Source organism: Chiloscyllium plagiosum, unplaced genomic scaffold, assembly GCF_037043375.1.
Source record: "Chiloscyllium plagiosum isolate Xiang-an unplaced genomic scaffold, Cpla_swu_hap1 HiC_scaffold_13, whole genome shotgun sequence".
NCBI lineage: Eukaryota > Metazoa > Chordata > Chondrichthyes > Orectolobiformes > Hemiscylliidae > Chiloscyllium > Chiloscyllium plagiosum.
Genome location: NW_028270151.1, coordinates 39268911 through 39287119, shown reverse-complemented (window position 1 = coordinate 39287119; position 18209 = coordinate 39268911). Strand labels below are relative to the sequence as shown.

The window sequence follows — 18209 nt, the reverse complement described above, 5'->3', positions numbered from 1 at the left end:
CCAACCTAATCTAGTCCCATTTGCCAGCACTTGGCCCACATCCCTCTAAACCCTTCCTATTTATGTACCCTTCCAGATGCCTTTTAAATGCTGTAATTGTACCAGCCTCCACCACTTCCTCTGGCAGCTCATTCCATACATGCACCACATTCTGCATGAAAAAGTTGCCCCTTAAGTCCCTTTTAAATCATTCCCCTCTCACCCGAAACCTATGTCCTCTAGTTCTGGACTCTCCCACTCCAGGGAAAAGACTTTGTCTATTTATCCTATCAATTTCCCTCATGATTTTATAAACCTCGATACGGTCATCCCTTATCCTCTGACCTTCCAGGAGGAACAGCCCCAGCCTATTCAGCCTCTCCCTATAGCTCAAATCCTCCAACCCTGGCAACATTCTTGTAAATCTTTTTTGTATCCTTTCAAGTTTCACACCACCTTTCCAATAGGAAGGAGACCGAACAGCAAGCAGTATTCCAAAAGTGGCCTAACCAATGTCCTGTACAGCCACAACGTGATCTCCCAACTCCTATACTCAGTACTCTGTCCATTAAAGGAAAGTATACAAAATGCCTTCTTCACTATCCTATCTACCTGTGACTCCATTTTCGAGCAGCTATGAACCTGCACTTCAAGGTCACTTGGATCTGCAACACTCCCTTAGACCTTACCATTAGGTGTATGTGTCCTGCTCTGATTTGCTTTTCCAAAATACAGCACCTCATATTTACCTAAATTAAACTCCATTTGCTGCTCCTCAGCCCATTGGCCCATCTGATCAAGATCCCATTCTACTTGGAGGTAGCCTTCTTCGGTGTCCACTAACACCTCCAATTTTGGTGTCATCTGCAATCTTATTAACTATACCTGCTATGTTCACATCCAGATTATTTACATAAATGATGAAAAGTAGTGGACCCAGCACCGATCCTTGTGCCACTCCACTGGTCACAGGCCTCCAGTCTGAAAAGCAACCCTCCACCACCACCCTCTGTATTCTACTTTTGAGCCAGTTCTGTATCCAAATGGCAAGTTCTCCCTGTATTCCATAATGTCTAACCTTCCTAACCAGTCTCCCATGGGGAACCTTGTCAAACACCTTACTGAAGTCCATATAGATCACATCTCCCACTCTGCCCTCATCAATCCTCTTTGTTACTTCTTCAAAAAACGCAATCAAGTTCCCATGATTTCCCATGCACAAAGCCATGTTGACTATCCCTAATCAGTCCTTGCCTTTCCAAATTCATGTACATCCTATCCCTCAGGATTCCCTCCAACAACCAGCCCATGAACAACATCAGGCTCACTGGTCTAAAGTTCCCTGGCTTGTCCTTACCACCCTCCTTAAACAGTGGCACCACGTTAACCAACCTCCAGCCAACCTCCCTAGCTTCCCACAGAGTTCTAGGCCCCACTTGATCAGATCCTGGGGATTTATCCATTTTTAACTGTTTTAAGACATCCAGCACCACCTCCTCTGTAATATGAACATTTTTCAAGATGTCACCATCTATTTCCCCACATTTTATATTTTCCACGTCTTTCTTCACAGTCAGCATTGATGCAACATGCTCCTTTTGCATCTTTGTCATATCCTGCGGCTTCACACACAGGCTGCCTTGCTGATCTTTGAGGGGCCCTATTCTCTCCGTAGTTACCCTTTTGCCCTTAATGTATTTGTAAAAACCCTTTGGATTCTCCTTAACCCTACTTGCCAAAGTTATCTCGTGTCCCCTCTTGCCCTCCATCATTTCCCTCTTAACTATACTCCTACTGCCTTTATTCTCTTTTGATGATTCTCTCGATCTTTCATGTCTATACGTGACCTATACTTCCTTTTTCTTAACCAACACCTCAATTTCTCTAGTCATCCAGCTTTCCCTACACATACCCCAGCCTTTCCTTTCACCCTAATAGAAATATATTGTCTATAGACTCTTGTTATCTCTTTGTTCAGCAACACTCCCTAGGACCTTACCATTAAGTGTATAAGTCCTGCTCAGAATGCAGCACCTTGCATTTATCTGAATTAAACTCCATCTGCCACTTCTCAGCCCATTGGCCCATCTGGTCCAGATCCTGTTGTAATCTGAGGTAACCCTCTTCACTGTCCACTACACCTCCAATTTTGGTGTCATCTGCAAACTTACTAACTGTACCTCTTATGCTCGCATCCAAATCATTTATCTAAATGACAAAAAGTAGAGGGCCCAGCACCGATCCTTGTGGCACTCCACTGGTCACAGGCCTCCAGTCTGAAAAACAACCCTCCACCACCACCCTCTGTCTTCTACCTTTGAGCCAGTTCTGTATCTAAATGGCTAGTTCTCCCTGTATTCCATGAGATCTAACTTTGCTAATCAGTCTCCCATGGGAATGCCTTACTGAAGTCCATACAGATCACATCTACTGCTCTGCCCACATCAATCTTCTTTGTTACTTCTTCAAAAAACTCAATCAAATTTGTGAGACATGATTTCCCACGCACAAAGCCATCTTGATTATCCCTAATCAGTCCTTGCCTTTCCAAATACATGTAAATCCTGTCCCTCAGGATTCCCTCCAACAACTTGCCCACCACTGAGGTCAGGCTCACTGGTCTATAGTTCCCTGGCTTATCTTTACCGCCCTTCTTAAATAGTGGCACCACGTTTGCCAATCTCCAGTCATCTGGCACCTCACCTGTGACTATCGATGATACAAGTATCTCAGCAAGAGGCCCAGCAATCACTTCTCTAGCTTCCCATAGAGTTCTGAATCAGAAAATGTTTGTGTACACACTGAACAAATTCCTCTCCATCTAAACCCTTAACATATTTTCTTTTGGACTTTCTGCACAATAACCAGATGTGACTTTTTAATCCTTGTCCCTCCCTGCGACATGCAAGCACAGTTTGATTCACTGATTTTCCCTGAAGTCCCACAGGCCTTTCTTCCTGTATGTCTTAAATCTTAAGCTTTATAAACACTTTCTAAGTTAACTCACCATGTAGCTTATCTTTAGTGATATGCTTTCTTTGAAAGGCTAATTTGAACGTCCTGTTCATGAAGTCTTTTTATTCAAAAATAAACAATTCCCTTTACAGAACTAGAATTAAAAAATGGTATTTCTCTCCTTCAGAATCCACATAATAATATTTTACAAAACTTTATCATAGTAGAACCAGGAATAATGAGCTGTTAAGAAACATTTAGGTATCCAGATCAAGTTGCTGAATATTAAATTTAATGATATTGGCATATCCAATTTGTATATCCTCAAGCAGATTAGAAAATTAATCCTGTGGCTCAGAGTAGTGAGGGAAGAAGAGCTTTTGTTTATGGGACTCTACATAATTACAAAAATGAGCTACTTGTTTGGAATGAGCTCCACTTGAACCATACTGGAACTGTGCCATTCATATAATTAGGGCTGTGGATGGGGCTTTGAACAAATCGATGGGTGGCGATGTAGAAATTCAAAAAGAGGTTCAGGCATCGGAATAGTATAGCAGTACAGGTAAAATCAAGCAGAAAGAAACACAGTTAACAAAAATAGTAAATTGGTCAATAAGATCATTTCAGTGAATTGCATTTTAAAAATCATGGAAGTAACTCTTTTCTGAATGCACAAAGCATTTGCGGTAAGGTAGGTGAGCTGCAAATGATTTGGATTTAATTGCCATTACAGAGATGAAGTTACAAAGTGGTCATAGTTGGAAAATAAATATACCATTGTGCACAATATTTTGTAATAACAACTAGAATGGTAGCCTTAATAGTAAAGGATACCATAAAGACATTAGTGAGAAAGATATGCTCTCAGAAGATCGTGAAATAGAATCAGTAGGGGTGGAAATTAGAGATGGTATCAGCAAATACTGGGAGGAGTAAATTATCAGGTCGTTATACAGTGGGATGGAGAACTAAACAAGAAGTAATTGGAGTGTATAACAAAGGCACGAACAATCAAATTGGCAAGGGTGGTCTAGTAGAAAGTGACTTTAACTGTTATTGTGTTAGTTTCTTGGAGCAATATGTTGTGTAAGGAGACCACAAGGTTTGGTGGCAAACAGTGTTCATTTAATTTTAACTGGAAGTCAGTGCTGCGATCTGCGTTGGCATGCTGATCACCATTCACAGAATGCTGGAGCAGCTGCATAGCTTAGAGGGAACATTGGTCGTAAAGGAATGTTGTGAAACATTGAAAGAAAGATTCAGCTGAAGTACATTTCCATTTTTTAAAAAAGCTTAGCAACAAAAAACCCATCTGTGTTTCCCTCAGGAAGTGAGTGATAATATTTGATTAAAAGGAAAGCTTTACAGTGTTGCAAACAAAGACTAGAAGCAAGTCTGAGGATTGGAAAGATTTTAGAAATAAGCAAAGGCTCAGCAAAATGTTGATGATAAAGGAAGAAAATAGAATGAGAGTCGATGAGTCAGAATCTTAATAACAGATAGTAATAATTTTTACAAGTATGTGAAAAGGAAGACACTCATTAAAGTAAACATTGGTCCATTAGAAGCAGAGACAGGAAATATTATCATGGAAATGAGGAAATGACCGAGACATTGAAAAAATATTTTGCATCTATCTTCAGTTAAAGGCATAAGTTTTATACCAGAAATAAGTCATAACCTGAGGCCAAAAAGAATGAGTAAATCAAGAAAACTAATATGAATAGACAAAAGTATTGGAGAAAATTAAGGGACTAGAATCCTAACAGTTCCCCAGGAGCAGATAGCCTATGTCCTGTGATACTAAAAGCAATGACTGCACAGAGATCATCAATACTCTAGTGATTATTTTTAAAATTTATTAAATTCTGGAGTGGGTCAATCAGCATGGGAATTAACAAATGTTCTACTGGGTTTGAGAAAGAAAATAGAGGGAAAACTGAACAACCAGGCAACTTAACCTATCATCATCTTGACCAGAAACTCAATGGACTTTCCATTTAAATATGGTGTTGTAATAGCAGGTCAGAGATGAGGTATACTGTGGCGAGTAACTCACCTACTTACTAGGAGAAAGTGAGGACTGCAGATCAGAGCTGAAAATGTGTTGCTGGAAAAGCGCAGCAGGTCAGGCAGCATCCAAGGAACAGGAGAATCGACATTTCGGGCATAAGCCCTTCAGGAATGAGGAAAGTGTGTCCAGCAGGCTAAGATAAAAGGTAGGGAGGAGGGACTTGGGGGAGGGGCGTTGGAATTGCGCTAGGTGGAGGGAGGTCAAGGTGAGGGTGATAGGCCGGAGTGGGGTGGGGGCGGAGAGGTCAGGAAGAAGATTGCAGGTTAGGAAGGCGGTGCTGAGTTCGAGGGATTTGACTGAGACAAGGTGGGGGGAGGGGAAATGAGGAAACTGGAGAAATCTGAGTTCATCCCTTGTGGTTGGAGGGTTCCCAGGCAGAAGATGAGGCGCTCTTCCTCCAACCGTCATGATGCCATGGTCTGGCGATGGAGGAGTCCAAGGACCTGCATATCCTTGGTGGAGTAGGAGGGGGAGTTAAAATGTTGGGCTACGGGGTGGTTGGGTTGGTTGGTCAGGGTGCAGCGGTGGAGGGCATCGTCGACTACAATTGCAATTTCCCGCCAGACGTGGTCGACGATGCCCTCCACCGCATCTCTTCCACTTCCCGCTCTTCCGCCCTTGAGCCCCGCCCCTCCAACCGCCACCAGGACAGAACCCCACTGGTCCTCACCTACCACCCCACCAACCTCTATGTACAACGTATCATCCGCCGTCATTTCCGCCACCTCCAAACGGACCCACCACCAGGGATATATTTCCCTCCCCTCCCCTATCAGCGTTCCGAAAAGACCACTCCCTCCATGACTCCCTTGTCAGGTCCACACCCCCCACCAACCCAACCTCCACTCCCGGCACCTTCCCCTGCAACCGCAAGAAATGCAAAACTTGCGCCCACACCTCCCCCCTTACTTCCAAGGCCCCAAGGGACACTTCCATATCCGCCACAAATTCACCTGCACCTCCACACACATCATCTATTGCATCCGCTGCACCCGATGTGGCCTCCTCTATATTGGGGAGACAGGCCGCCTACTTGCGGAACGTTTCAGAGAACACCTCTGGGACACCCGGACCAACCAACCCAACCACCCCGTAGCCCAACACTTTAACTCCCCCTCCGACTCCACCAAGGACATGCAGGTCCTTGGACTCCTCCATCGCCAGACCATGGCAACACGACGGTTGGAGGAAGAGCGCCTCATCTTCTGCCTGGGAACCCTCCAACCACAAGGGATGAACTCAGATTTCTCCAGTTTCCTCATTTCCCCTCCTCCCACCTTGTCTCAGTCAAATCCCTCGAACTCAGCACTGCCTTCCTAACCTGCAATCTTCTTCCTGACCTCTCTGCCCCCACCCCACTCCGGCCTATCACCCTCACCTGGACCTCCCTCCACCTATTGCAATTCCAAAGCCCCTCCCCCAAGTCCCTCCTTCCTACCTTTTATCTTAGCCTGCTGGACACACTTTCCTCATTCCTGAAGAAGGGCTTATGCCCGAAACGTCGATTCTCCTGTTCCTTGGATGCTGCCTGACTGCTGCGCTTTTCCAGCAACACATTTTCACCACCTACTAACTACCCAAAGCCTGTCCACCATCTACACAGCACTAGTCAGGGATGTGATAGAATACTCCCCACTTCCCCGGATGGGTGCAAGTCCTGTAACACTCAAGAAGCTTGACACCATTCTGGACAAAACAGCCCACTTGATAGGCATTGCATCCACTGCCTCCATCACTGACACCCATAGCAGCAGTGTGTACTATCCACTGCAGAAATTCACCTATGATAACCCTTCCCAAATCCACAACCACTTCTTTCTTAAAGAACAAGGGCAGCAGATACATGGAAATACCACCGCTTGCAATTTCAGTTCCAAGCAACTCACCATCTTGATTTGGAAATGTATCAATATTCTTTCATTGTCAGAATCGTGGAATTCCCTTCCTCAAGTCATTGCGGTTCAACCTCCAGCATATGAATCTCAGCAGTTCAAGAAGGCAACTCACCACCACCTTCTCAAGGGGAATTGAGAGTCGCAATAATTGCTGGCCCAGTCAGTGATGTCCAGTGAATGAACAAAAGAAGTCATTGTGTAAATGTTGGAATCTATTATTAAGGAAATATTGACATTAAATTTAGAAAACCATAGTAATGATTAGATCAAGTCAACAGGTCTACTAAAGAGAGAGACTGACTAAAATGTTTATTAGAGTTCTCAGGAAATGCAACTAATAAAGGTGAAAGGGAATTGGTTGATGTAGTATTCTTGGATTCCAAAAGACATTCAATAAAGTGCTACACAAAAGTTAACCAACAAGATGAGGACTTATGACATTGTGGCTGATTATTTAGCACAGATAGATTGTTAGTTAATGAATAAAAGGCTGAGATAGATCAGAAATTGACATTTTCAAGTTGGCAGTCATTGAATAATAGAGTGCTACATGGGTTTGTGATGAATGTGCAACTATTTACAATCTTTTAATAACTTGGATGAAGAAACAGTTCTGCATCTATATATGCTGAAGATACAAAGCTAGGTGGTATGTTAAGCTGTTGGAGGACACTGGCTCCAACAGGTCTAGACAGGTTAAGTGAATGTGCAGTCAGGGAGTTGGCACAATGTAATGTAAGGAAGTGTGAAGTTATTCACTTTGATAGTAAGAATAGACAAACAAAATTATTGTTTAAAAAGGTACGAAACTTGTAAACTTTGATGACTGAAGACACTTAGGTGTAGTAAAACAATGAATGCAGAAAGGTAGCATGCAGGTGCAGCAAGCAATTAGGGATGAAGCTGGCCTCCATTGCAAGCTGATGGGAGTCCAATAATGAAGTCTTGCTAAAATTGTACAGGGTTTTAGTGAGACCTTGATTAGATTTTTGTGTGCGGTTTTGATCTCCATATTTCCAAAAGGATATTTTTGCATTGGAGGTAATACTGTACAATGAAGATTCACAAAATTGGTCTGTGGGAGGAGGGAAATAATATATATAAATAAATATGTTTTTTAATAATATATATATAAATATATAAATTATGTTTTAATATATATAAGGGCCTATATTCTCTGGAGTTTCAAAGAATGAGAGGCAATCTCATTGAGACAAACAAGATGCTGAAAGGGCTTGATAGACTGGATGCTGAGAGATTGTTTTCACTGTTTGGGGAACCTAAACCCAGAGAGCGCAATCTTAGGATAAGCGCTTAATCATTTAGGACTGAGAGGAGGAGAAGTCACTTGAAGGGTTATGAATCTGTGGAATTTTTATCTCATCATAGGGTTTTGGATGCTCCAGTATTTAAATACATTCAAGATTAGGATAATCAGATTTTGTTCTCTGTCAGGGAATCGAGCAATACTGAGAACAGGCTGGAAGGTGAAGTTGAATCCCAAGATCTGCCATGATAGTACTGAATAGTTGAACTAGCTTTGTGGCACGTGGACTGCAGCTCATCGTCACCTTCTCAGGGGCAGCTAGGGATTAGCAATAAATGCTAGCCAGCCAGTGGCATTCGTGCCTCACAAATGCATAAAAATAGGACTGCACCTCATATTTCCTGTACTCATGAGTGCTCAGTACTGAAGTTGAGAATAATCACAAATCACGAAGTGGTGCACTGTACCAACCTCTGTGTTTTATCTTTGAACTTTATGATTCTTTACTTAGATACTGGACAGGCATAAATATCTAGTGTGGAGTATAAAGGCACAAAGTCGGTTTATGGGACCTGACAGTGATGCTGAGTCTCAGTAGAGCATCTTTGTGTAAAATGCAAAAATAAAGTTATGTTCAACCTCCATTTTTTGATATACTGGCTTTAAACTGTCAGTTAAAAATTGTGTCCTGTGTGACATGGGTGTCCAAGGTTCTAAGGAATCAGCAGTGAGTGGTTATTGATTTGAGGGATGGAGTAAGTTCATGCATTCTGCAGTTCCAAATTTATTTCCAAAAGAACACTTTTGGGTTTTTTCATGCTTACAATTCCCTGGGCCTTTGTACCAAATTTTTTGCTTTTATTTGTTTGTTATGTTTTGAATTATTAGTAGTGCAGATGGGTTTGTCCAATGAGACATGAGTGGGTGAATGAAAGTGGAGACAACCAATCGAGGGAGAGAGTCACAAGTGAACCTCTTACTACATTCAAAATTGCTTTGATTAAGCTTCATGTCCAGGAAAGGTAGAGAAGTGAATTGCATAATTCCGTTTCTTAATCAGAGACCTGGAATTAAGTAGAGCAAGTGACAGAGGAAAAATGTGGCCTTGAGTGCAGCGAGAGTTACAGGAAAGATAATTCACATCGGACAGTACCATAGGAAATTGGTTCCTGTGTTACATTGATCCGATTATTCTAAGTATAATATTACTTACATAATCCATTTTTAACTAATCTTTTTATTGGCTTACTAACATATCTCTTAGTACAGCATTTCTTGTACTTTTATTTTGCAACTTTAACTATGAGTTTACATTACACAACACCTTTGAATTTCTTTTTCTGGCCTTCTTACAGTTAACACAAGGTTGATGATTTTATTATTGGTCATTTCAAAAATATGTTCCTGAGATTCATTAGTGATTCATTAATGTTGTAGAGTCAGAAAGTTATACAGCACAGAAACAGATCCTTTGGTCGATCTCATCTTTGCCGACCAGATATCCTAAACGAATTTAGTCCCATTTGCCAGCACTTGACCTATGTTCCTCTAATCCCTTCCTATTCATGTATCCATCCAGATGCCTTTTAAGCATTATAATTGTACCAGCCTCCACCACCACTTCTGGCAGATCATTCCACACATGCACCACCTTCTGCATGAAAAAGTTACTCCTTAGGTCCTTTTTAAATCTTTCCCCTCTCACCTTAAACCTATGCCCTCTTGTTTTGGACTCCCCCACCCCAGGGAAAAGACCTTGTCTATTTATCCTGTACATGCCCCTCATGATTTTGTAAATTTCTATGAGGTCACCCCTCAGCCTCTAACACTCCAGGGAAAACCGCCCCAGTCTATTCACTCAAAGCTCAAAGCCTGGCAATATCATAGTAAGCGTTTTCTGAACCCTTTCAAGTTTCAAAATATCCTTTCTATAGCAGGGAGACCCAAATTGAATACAGTATTCCAAGAGTGGCCTAACTAATGTCCTGTACAGCCTCAACATGACCTCCCAACTCCTATACTTAATGCACTGACTAATAAAGGTAAACGCCTTCTTCATTACCCTGTCTACCTGCAATTCACTTTGAAGGAATACAAATCTGCACTCCAAGGTCTCTTTGTTCAGCAGTCTCCCCAGGACCTTACCATTAAGTATTTAAGTCCTGCCCTGATTTGTCTTTGCAGCACCTCACATTCATCTAGGTTAAACTCCTCGGCCTATTGGCCCATATGATTGAGGTCCTGTATACTGAGGTAATCTTCTTGGCTGTCCACAAACGTCCAATTTTGGTGTCATCTGCATACTTATTAACTGTACCTCCTATGTTCACATCCAAATATTGATAACAATAGAAGTGTCAATCCGTAATTATTTGAAGGGAAGATATGAAATTGTAACTAAAAGTTGAATCTATAAGTGACAGCATGTTATGGTCCATGAATGCTCACTTTTGTAAAGTGCATTCCTGAAATAGGACAGGAGCACATGCAATAGAATTTTACTTTCTTGTGACTTGAAGCATTCTTTCCTTGGCATAAAAAAACCAAGGCACTCCTCAGGGACACGATCACCTACATGCAGGATGGAGGGTGGACACCTGCCTCATCAACCTGGACCAGGAAAAAGCCTTTGGCAGGATATCGCACACGTACATGAGAGATGTGCTCTCCAAAATGGGCTTTGGGGAGGGAATCTGCAATTGGATCCGACTACTGTACACCAACATTGTCAGTGCAGTCTCAATCAATGGGTGGGACCCAGACAACTTTCCGGTCAGATCTGGAGTCAGGCAAGGCTGCCCTCTCTCTCCTGCCTGTTTGTGTGCTGAATAGAACCATTTGCCGAGTCCATCAAGAAGGATGCGAGCTTGACAGGGGTGACTATTCCTGGCAGCGGGAGCCTACAGGCTAAGGCCTCCTTGTACATGAATGACATCGCCGTTTTCTGCTCGAATCCATTGTATGTATGCAGACACATGTGCATCAGTGAGCAGTTTGAACAGGCCTAGGGGGCCAAGGTAGAACGAGGCCATGCTCTTGGGGAACTGGGCGATCAATCCCCTGTCCCCTTCACTGTCAGGACTGACCACCTAAAGGTGCTGGCTATTTGGTTTGGAGGGATAGGAGCGTATCAGTAAAGTAAGGCAGAAACTGGGCAAATGGGAGCAATGGTTGCTCTCCATCACGGGAAAAAATCCTGGTCGTCAGGTGTGAGGTACTCTCAGTGTTGTTATATGTGGCACAGGTCTGGCTATTCCCTGAACCTGTACCGCTGCAGTCACTCAGGCCATCTTTCACTTCATGTGAAGATCAAAGAAGGACCGGGTCCGAAGGGACACAATGTATAAAGATCTGGGCAAAGGGGGAATAAATACACTTAATGCCACCCTCACCCTGATGGTCACCTTTGTGTGTGGCTGCATCAGGCTGCGCGTGGATCCCCGGTATGCAAACACCAAGTGTCACTACATACTGAGGTTCTATCTGTCCCCGGTGTTGTGAAGGATGGGCCTGGCCTCGTTAACGCGGAACGCTCCAAGTAGTTGGACCGTTCTGTATCACCTGTCCTTCGTGGAGAAATTTATGAAGAAAAATACCTTTGACCACAAGTCCATCAGGAAGTGGTCAGCACGTAGTGTCCTCGAGACCCTTCGGGAAAAGGAGAGGGCAGAACCTGTTGAGCAGTTCCCTATGCAAGGGAAGTCTGGAGAGGAATGCAGTGGTGTTTGTCAAGTTTCATCCCGAGCAGCTTCCGTGACGCAGGACTCCATGCTGTATGGTCTGTTCCGTAGAGACACTGAGACGAGCATCATCTGTACTTGGAGGGTCATCAACTCGGTGAAAGACTCTTTGGTCTGCCCGAAACCTGGTGATCTTCCAGCTGTAGGAGTTGACCCTGACTGAGTGTTGCAGACTGGCACATTCCAAGGTCCAGGACTGCGTGTTGAGGAATGCGCTGAAGCTTGGGGCAGCTGCCGCCAAGGTGTGGTGGGAAAGACCACCGTGTAAAGTCTGCCTGCTAAAGAAGAACGGGAGGCACTCAGTAATTGGGCTCCGCTGACGCCTCAACTAATCACCTGGATGGTTAACATACAGACTTGTATACACAAATGAGTCAGTCTGATCTCTGTATGTAAATGTGATGCCATTCATATATATACAATGTATACAATGTGAATGGCATCACAACGGATACCAAAAGATTTTTATGAATAAAGTATATTTTTGAAATTAAAAAAAACCAAGGCAGCACATCCTATTTTTCTTTTCCTCCCATGTCCAAGAACGATTTTGATTATTAATATTAAATATTAAGTGCTGTAAGTGCTTTCCACTTTGATTATTTATTGTAATAGGTGCAAATTACTTCTGTGGTAGCATGTTTATCAACTTTGTTTTAAATATTGAAAATAGTGCTTAGTTAATGTCCAACGAAAAAAAATTAGAATTGCGTTACATACACCTTCTGAACCTTTAAACAGGATTCTTCCAAATATGGGTTTTGATTCTGATTTGCAGCATTTTGAATACTTTTTATTGTTATACCTCATTTGAATTTCAGCTGTAGGGTAACTGGACATTTGCAGTATTTCCAACATCCTCTGGCAGCTTGCCAATTTGTATGGCAGGATAGTCCATTTTTGGAAAGTCTTCTTCCACCCATAGTCAGACTAAAACAGTTCGTTTAGCAATTACACAAACTTCACATAGAACAAATGCTATTCCAGAGTATTCAGTTACCAAGGGTTTGAAGAAACTAATGTTAAGAAGGTCATAGAGTCATAGAGATGTACAGCATGGAAACAGACCCTTCGGTCCAACCCGTCCATGCCGACCAGATATCCCAACCCAATCTAGTCCCACCTGCCAGCACTCGGCACATATCCCTCCAAACCCTTCCTATTCATATACCCATCCAAATGCCTCTTAAATGTTGCCATTGTACCAACCTCCACCACATCCTCTGGCAGCTCATTCCACACACCTACCACCCTCTGCGTGAAAACGTTGCCCCTTAGGTCTCTTTTATATCTTTCCCCTCTCACCCTAAACCTATGCCCTCTAGTTCTGGACTACCCGACCCCAGGGAAAAGACCTTGTCTATTTATCCTATCCATGCCCTTCATAATTTTGTAAACCTCTATAAGGTCACCCCTCAGCCTCCAACACTTCAGGGAATACAGCCCCAGCCTATTCAGCCTCTTCCTGTAGCTCAGATCCTCCAACCCTGGCAACATTCTTGTGAATCTTTTCTGAACCCTTTGAAGTTTCACAAACATCTTTCCGATAGGAAAGAGACCAGAATTGCACGCAATGTTCCAACAGTGGCCTAACCAATGTCCTGTACAGCCGCAACATGACCTCCCAACTCCTGTACTCAATACTCTGACCAATAAAGGAAAGCATACCAAATGCCTTCTTCACCATCCTACCTACCTGCGACTCCACTTTCAAAGAGCTATGAACCAGCACTCCATGGTCTCTTTGTTCAGCAACCCTCCCTATGACCTTACCATTAAGTGTATAAGTCCTGCTAAGATTTGCTTTCCCAAAATGCAGCACCTTGCATTTATCTGAATTAAACTCCATCTGCCACTTCTCAGCCCATTGGCCCATCTGGTCCAGATCGTGTTGTAATCTGAGGTAACCATCTTCGCTGTCCACTAAAGCTCCAATTTTGGTGTCATCGCAAACTTACTAACTGTACGTCTTATGCTCGCATCCAAATCATTTATGTAAATGACAAAAAGTTGAGTGCCCAGGACCGATTCTTGTGGCACTCCACTGGTCACAGGCCTCTAGTCTGAAAAACAATCCTCCACCACCACCCTCTGTCTTCTACCTTTGAGCCAGTTCTGTATCCAAATGGCTAGTTCTCCCTGTATTCCATGAGATCTCACCTTGCTAATTAGTCTCCCATGGGGAACCTTGTCGAATGCCTTACTGAAGTCCATACAGATCACACCTACTCCTCTGCCCTCATCAATCCTCTTTGTTACTTCTTCAAAAAACTCAATCAAGTTTGTGAGACATGATTTCCCATGCACAAAGCCATGTTGACTATCCCTAATCAGTCCTTGCCTTTCCAAATACATGTACATCCTATCCCTCAGGATTCCCTCCCAACAACTTGCCCACCACCGAGGTCAGGCTCACTGGTCTATAGTTCCCTGTCTTTCTACCGCCCTTCTTAAACAGTGGCACCACGTTTGCTAACCTTCAGTCTTCCGGCACCTCACCTGTGACTATCAATGATACAAATATCTCAGCATGAGGCCCAGCAATCACTTCTCTAGCTTCCCACAGAGTTCTCGGGTACACCTGATCAGGTCCTGGGGATTTATCCACCTTTAACCGTTTCAAAACATCCAGCACTTCCTCCTCTGTAATCTGGACATTTTGCAAGATGTCACCATCTATTTCCCTACAGTCTATATCTTCCATATCCTTCTTCACAGTAAATACTGATGCAAAATATTCATTTAGTATCTCCCCCATTTTCTGTGCTCCACACAAAGGCCGCCTTGCTGATCTTTGAGGGGCCCTATTCTCTCCCTAGTTACCCTTTTGTCCTTAATATATTTGTAAAAACCCTTTGGATTCTCCTTAATTCTATTTGCCAAAGCTAACTCATGTTCCCATTTTGCCCTCCTGATTTCCCTTTTAAGTATACTCCTACTTTCTTTATACTCTATCTAATTAATCTTGCTAGTTCTTCTCTCACCAGTGGAATGCTCGTTTTAATTTTTGATTAAACTGTTCAGACATGGGTTATGACATGCCTCTGTGGCAGATGGGAATTGGACCTTGTGGCTAAGTAATAAGCATCTGGCCTTGATGGTATAAGACCCCCAAAGTTAAGTGCTCTATTGACAGAACTATCCAGGCTCTTGGAATATTTTTATGCTTTTTTCTTTACATTCAGAAATGCTTTTAAGTACAGCTGAACAGCATTTTCTTTGCATTAAACCTTTAGTATTACTTTTCATCTATTGTCCACCGACTTAATTTTTTTAAAATTTTTTTTTCCACCACCAGGAAGATAGGAAAACACCCGGGTGGCCAGTGACAAGCACTGCCCTTCACATCAAGGGGCAGTGCTGTGTGATCAAAACAGTGAAGGGGAGGGTAGGGACTAAATCCAAATAGAGTTGGAGGGAGAGATGATGCACTCCACTCCCTGCGGCGCCTACCTCTCCCTGAACAACTGTCCACCGACTTATAGTTGTTTCCAACTAATTAATTTACATGCAAAGCCTGTTCAGGACCATGCAATAATGCTAAAGGTGAGTGAGAGAGGGAGGGGGTGTTCTTTGAATATTAATTGAATGTTTAATTATATTCAGATGATATGCATTAATTTACCTGTGTTCAGCTTATTGGAGCAAGCTGAAACTGTGGTGAATGAATCTTGATATGTGTGATATGTAATCTGTGTCCGTTTATAACAATGATGTTTAAAATTGGGCTCAGTTCTGTACTTCAGCACCTGATTAACAAAGTTGTAATGTGGAAGATTGTTGCATCTTTCAATGTAAAATTAATAACACAATTGTAAAGTTAAAAGACGTTTGAAAAATTAAATGTATTTTAGCTCAACCTTCGCAAAGCAGCAAACATGAATAACAAAAGGGGAAAAATCTTGCTTGTTTTTGCTAGTTTTAAAGTCCAAAGCCTACTTTCTAAGGTCGAAAAGTAATAATGTATCTTCTATATCCATCAAATCATTCGTACTAATCAAGTTCATAAAATTATCTCTTTAATGCAGACAGGCGGCTGGAATATCACAGGTCCCTGGGATAAAGACAACTTCATGGAAGTGCTAAAAGCAGTTTCTGGGACTTACAGAGCAGTTCCTTTTTTCACCGTCTATGTTAGTGCAGATTCCAAAAGTTCCAACAGCAATGTCATTCAGGTATGTAGGCTAATGTGTGAAACTATTCAAAGTTACTCGTAATGCAAAATACGTAAACTTTAAGAACAGATTGGCCAATCATTAAATGTGAACCATCAACAGCATTAGCATTGTATTCCACCACATTTTTTTTTGTAAATTAGATTCCCTACAGCGTGGAAACAGGCCCTTCAGCCCAACAAGTCCACACCGACCCTCCGAAGAGGGACCCACCCAGACCCCTTCCGCTACATGTACCCCTTCACCTCACACTACAGACAATTTAGCATGGCCAATTCACCTAACCTGCACATTTTTGGACTGTGGGAGGAAACCCACGCAGACATGGGGAGAATGTGCAAACTCCACACAGACAGTTGCCTGAGGCGGGAATTGAAGTCTTCTGGTACTGTGAGGCAGCAGTGCTAGCCACTGTGCCACCGTGCCGTCCACATTATTTGTAACCTTATGACTTAGCATGTATTTTATTTTACCTTTACCATCTAGCCAATAGGTTCACCATTGATCAATGAGGAGTATAGAAAAACATGTTAGACATACCAAGAGGTGTAAGTAAAAGTGGAGTCCCAAACTTGCAAAGATTCATCACAAGACTTTATGCCTACTGAACCTTCGAAACAGCATGCTATAGACAGAGTTAAACAATCCCATAGCCAATAGATCAGATCAAAGGTCTGCAGATATGCAACATCTGGTCGTAAATGGTGGTGGGGAAATAATTAATGGAAACAGAAGGCTCCATGTACACCCTTAACCTCCATTACTATGATCTCCAGAATATGTCTGCTAAAACCAGGCTGAAGGAATGGCTCAGCCCCACTGGATGAAGCTTTGGCTATGCCCTGACATTATTCCAGTTGTACCACTGAAGATTTGTTGGAAATTTTCCCACTTTGGTTTGGAATGAGCAGAGAAAGTTGGGAAAATAAGGTGAAAATGAAAAAATCAGAATCTTGGTATCAGGAAATGTTTAGCGATTTTTCTAAATGGTGACTTCGGAATCTCACTACTGAATGGTGACTTACCTTATTTTTATTTATGTTATCTAATTATTAGCCCAACATGTCTTACTAACACACCACTTCCAGTTCTCCTCCCTGAGAAACTAGAATGTGAAAATTTCTAATTCAGAGTCGGTGCCTGACAGCAGCAGCTCACCAATTGCTTGTGACGGCCACAACTCTGCATGCAGCACATATGTTCCTGTATGCTCCACAGTCAAAATCCTCCTCAACCCTTCATCCACACAAGACAGTATTAGTGAACAAGGTGAAAATGAGGACTGCAGACGCTGGAGATTAGTTGAGAGTGTGGTGCTGGAAAAGCTCAGCAGTTCAGGCAGCATCCAAGAAGCAGGAGAATTGATGTTTCGGGTATAAGTCCTTCATCAGGAAGGTATTAGTGAATCACCAGCCTCTCCATATCGTCACAATTCTCACATTACTTCACCCTTTCAACATTTGAATTTAGAGCTCATGGACACTTTTGACTTGCATGCTTCTGTTAGGTCACTTTGCTTAGTGGAGCATGTGCATTACATGCACCTACACAGGATGAGGCTAATGGCTGTTAACTGTCTTTCTTTGCACTTGCTCACTTTGCATTTACTTGCAGGCTGCCAGCCACTGTGACGTGCACTGTTCTTTAGCACATTTGTACTAGTACCTAGCTTGTCACGGTGGGGAGCACTGAACAATCAAGGGGATGGATGCATTGTTCTGGTATTGGGCTGTGTCACTTACACTGGCAGTGTGTACCAGCAGTTTATACAGCAAACAAACTGCATGTGCTTCAAACAAATGACCATTGTGAAAATTCAAGGGGAGCACTCATTTGTGGAGTCAAAAGGGATTACAGTCTGTCAAGAGGTATGGTGACACTCAGTCGAGAGATGCATCTCATTCCCTTCTAGGGGGTTGACCACAGCCATTTAAGTACCTGACCTGAGCAAAGTGCAAGGATTTGTTCCTTGCAGTCTGGATATTGGACCACAGTCAATCTTTCAAGCCAATTGAAACCAGTTCAGGGATTACAGGTGAGTCATACAGGGTGCTGTGACAATGAATCTAGAGGCTTAGTCATGCTCAGTAGAGATTGTCCTGCTAAGTCACTCCAGGAGTT

The 18209-nt window shown here is 42.7% G+C and overlaps 1 protein-coding gene across 3 annotated transcripts in view; it reads left to right on the top strand.

Moving 5' to 3' along the window:
- Positions 1-18209, top strand: part of ece2b (endothelin converting enzyme 2b) — a 180226-nt gene that overhangs the window by 129670 nt on the left and 32347 nt on the right. For all 3 annotated transcript variants that reach the window (XM_043702324.2, XM_043702326.2, XM_043702325.2), the window contains exon 6: positions 15942-16088. In XM_043702324.2, coding sequence (XP_043558259.1) covers positions 15942-16088 — 147 coding nt within the window. The remainder of the gene's footprint in view (positions 1-15941; positions 16089-18209) is intronic.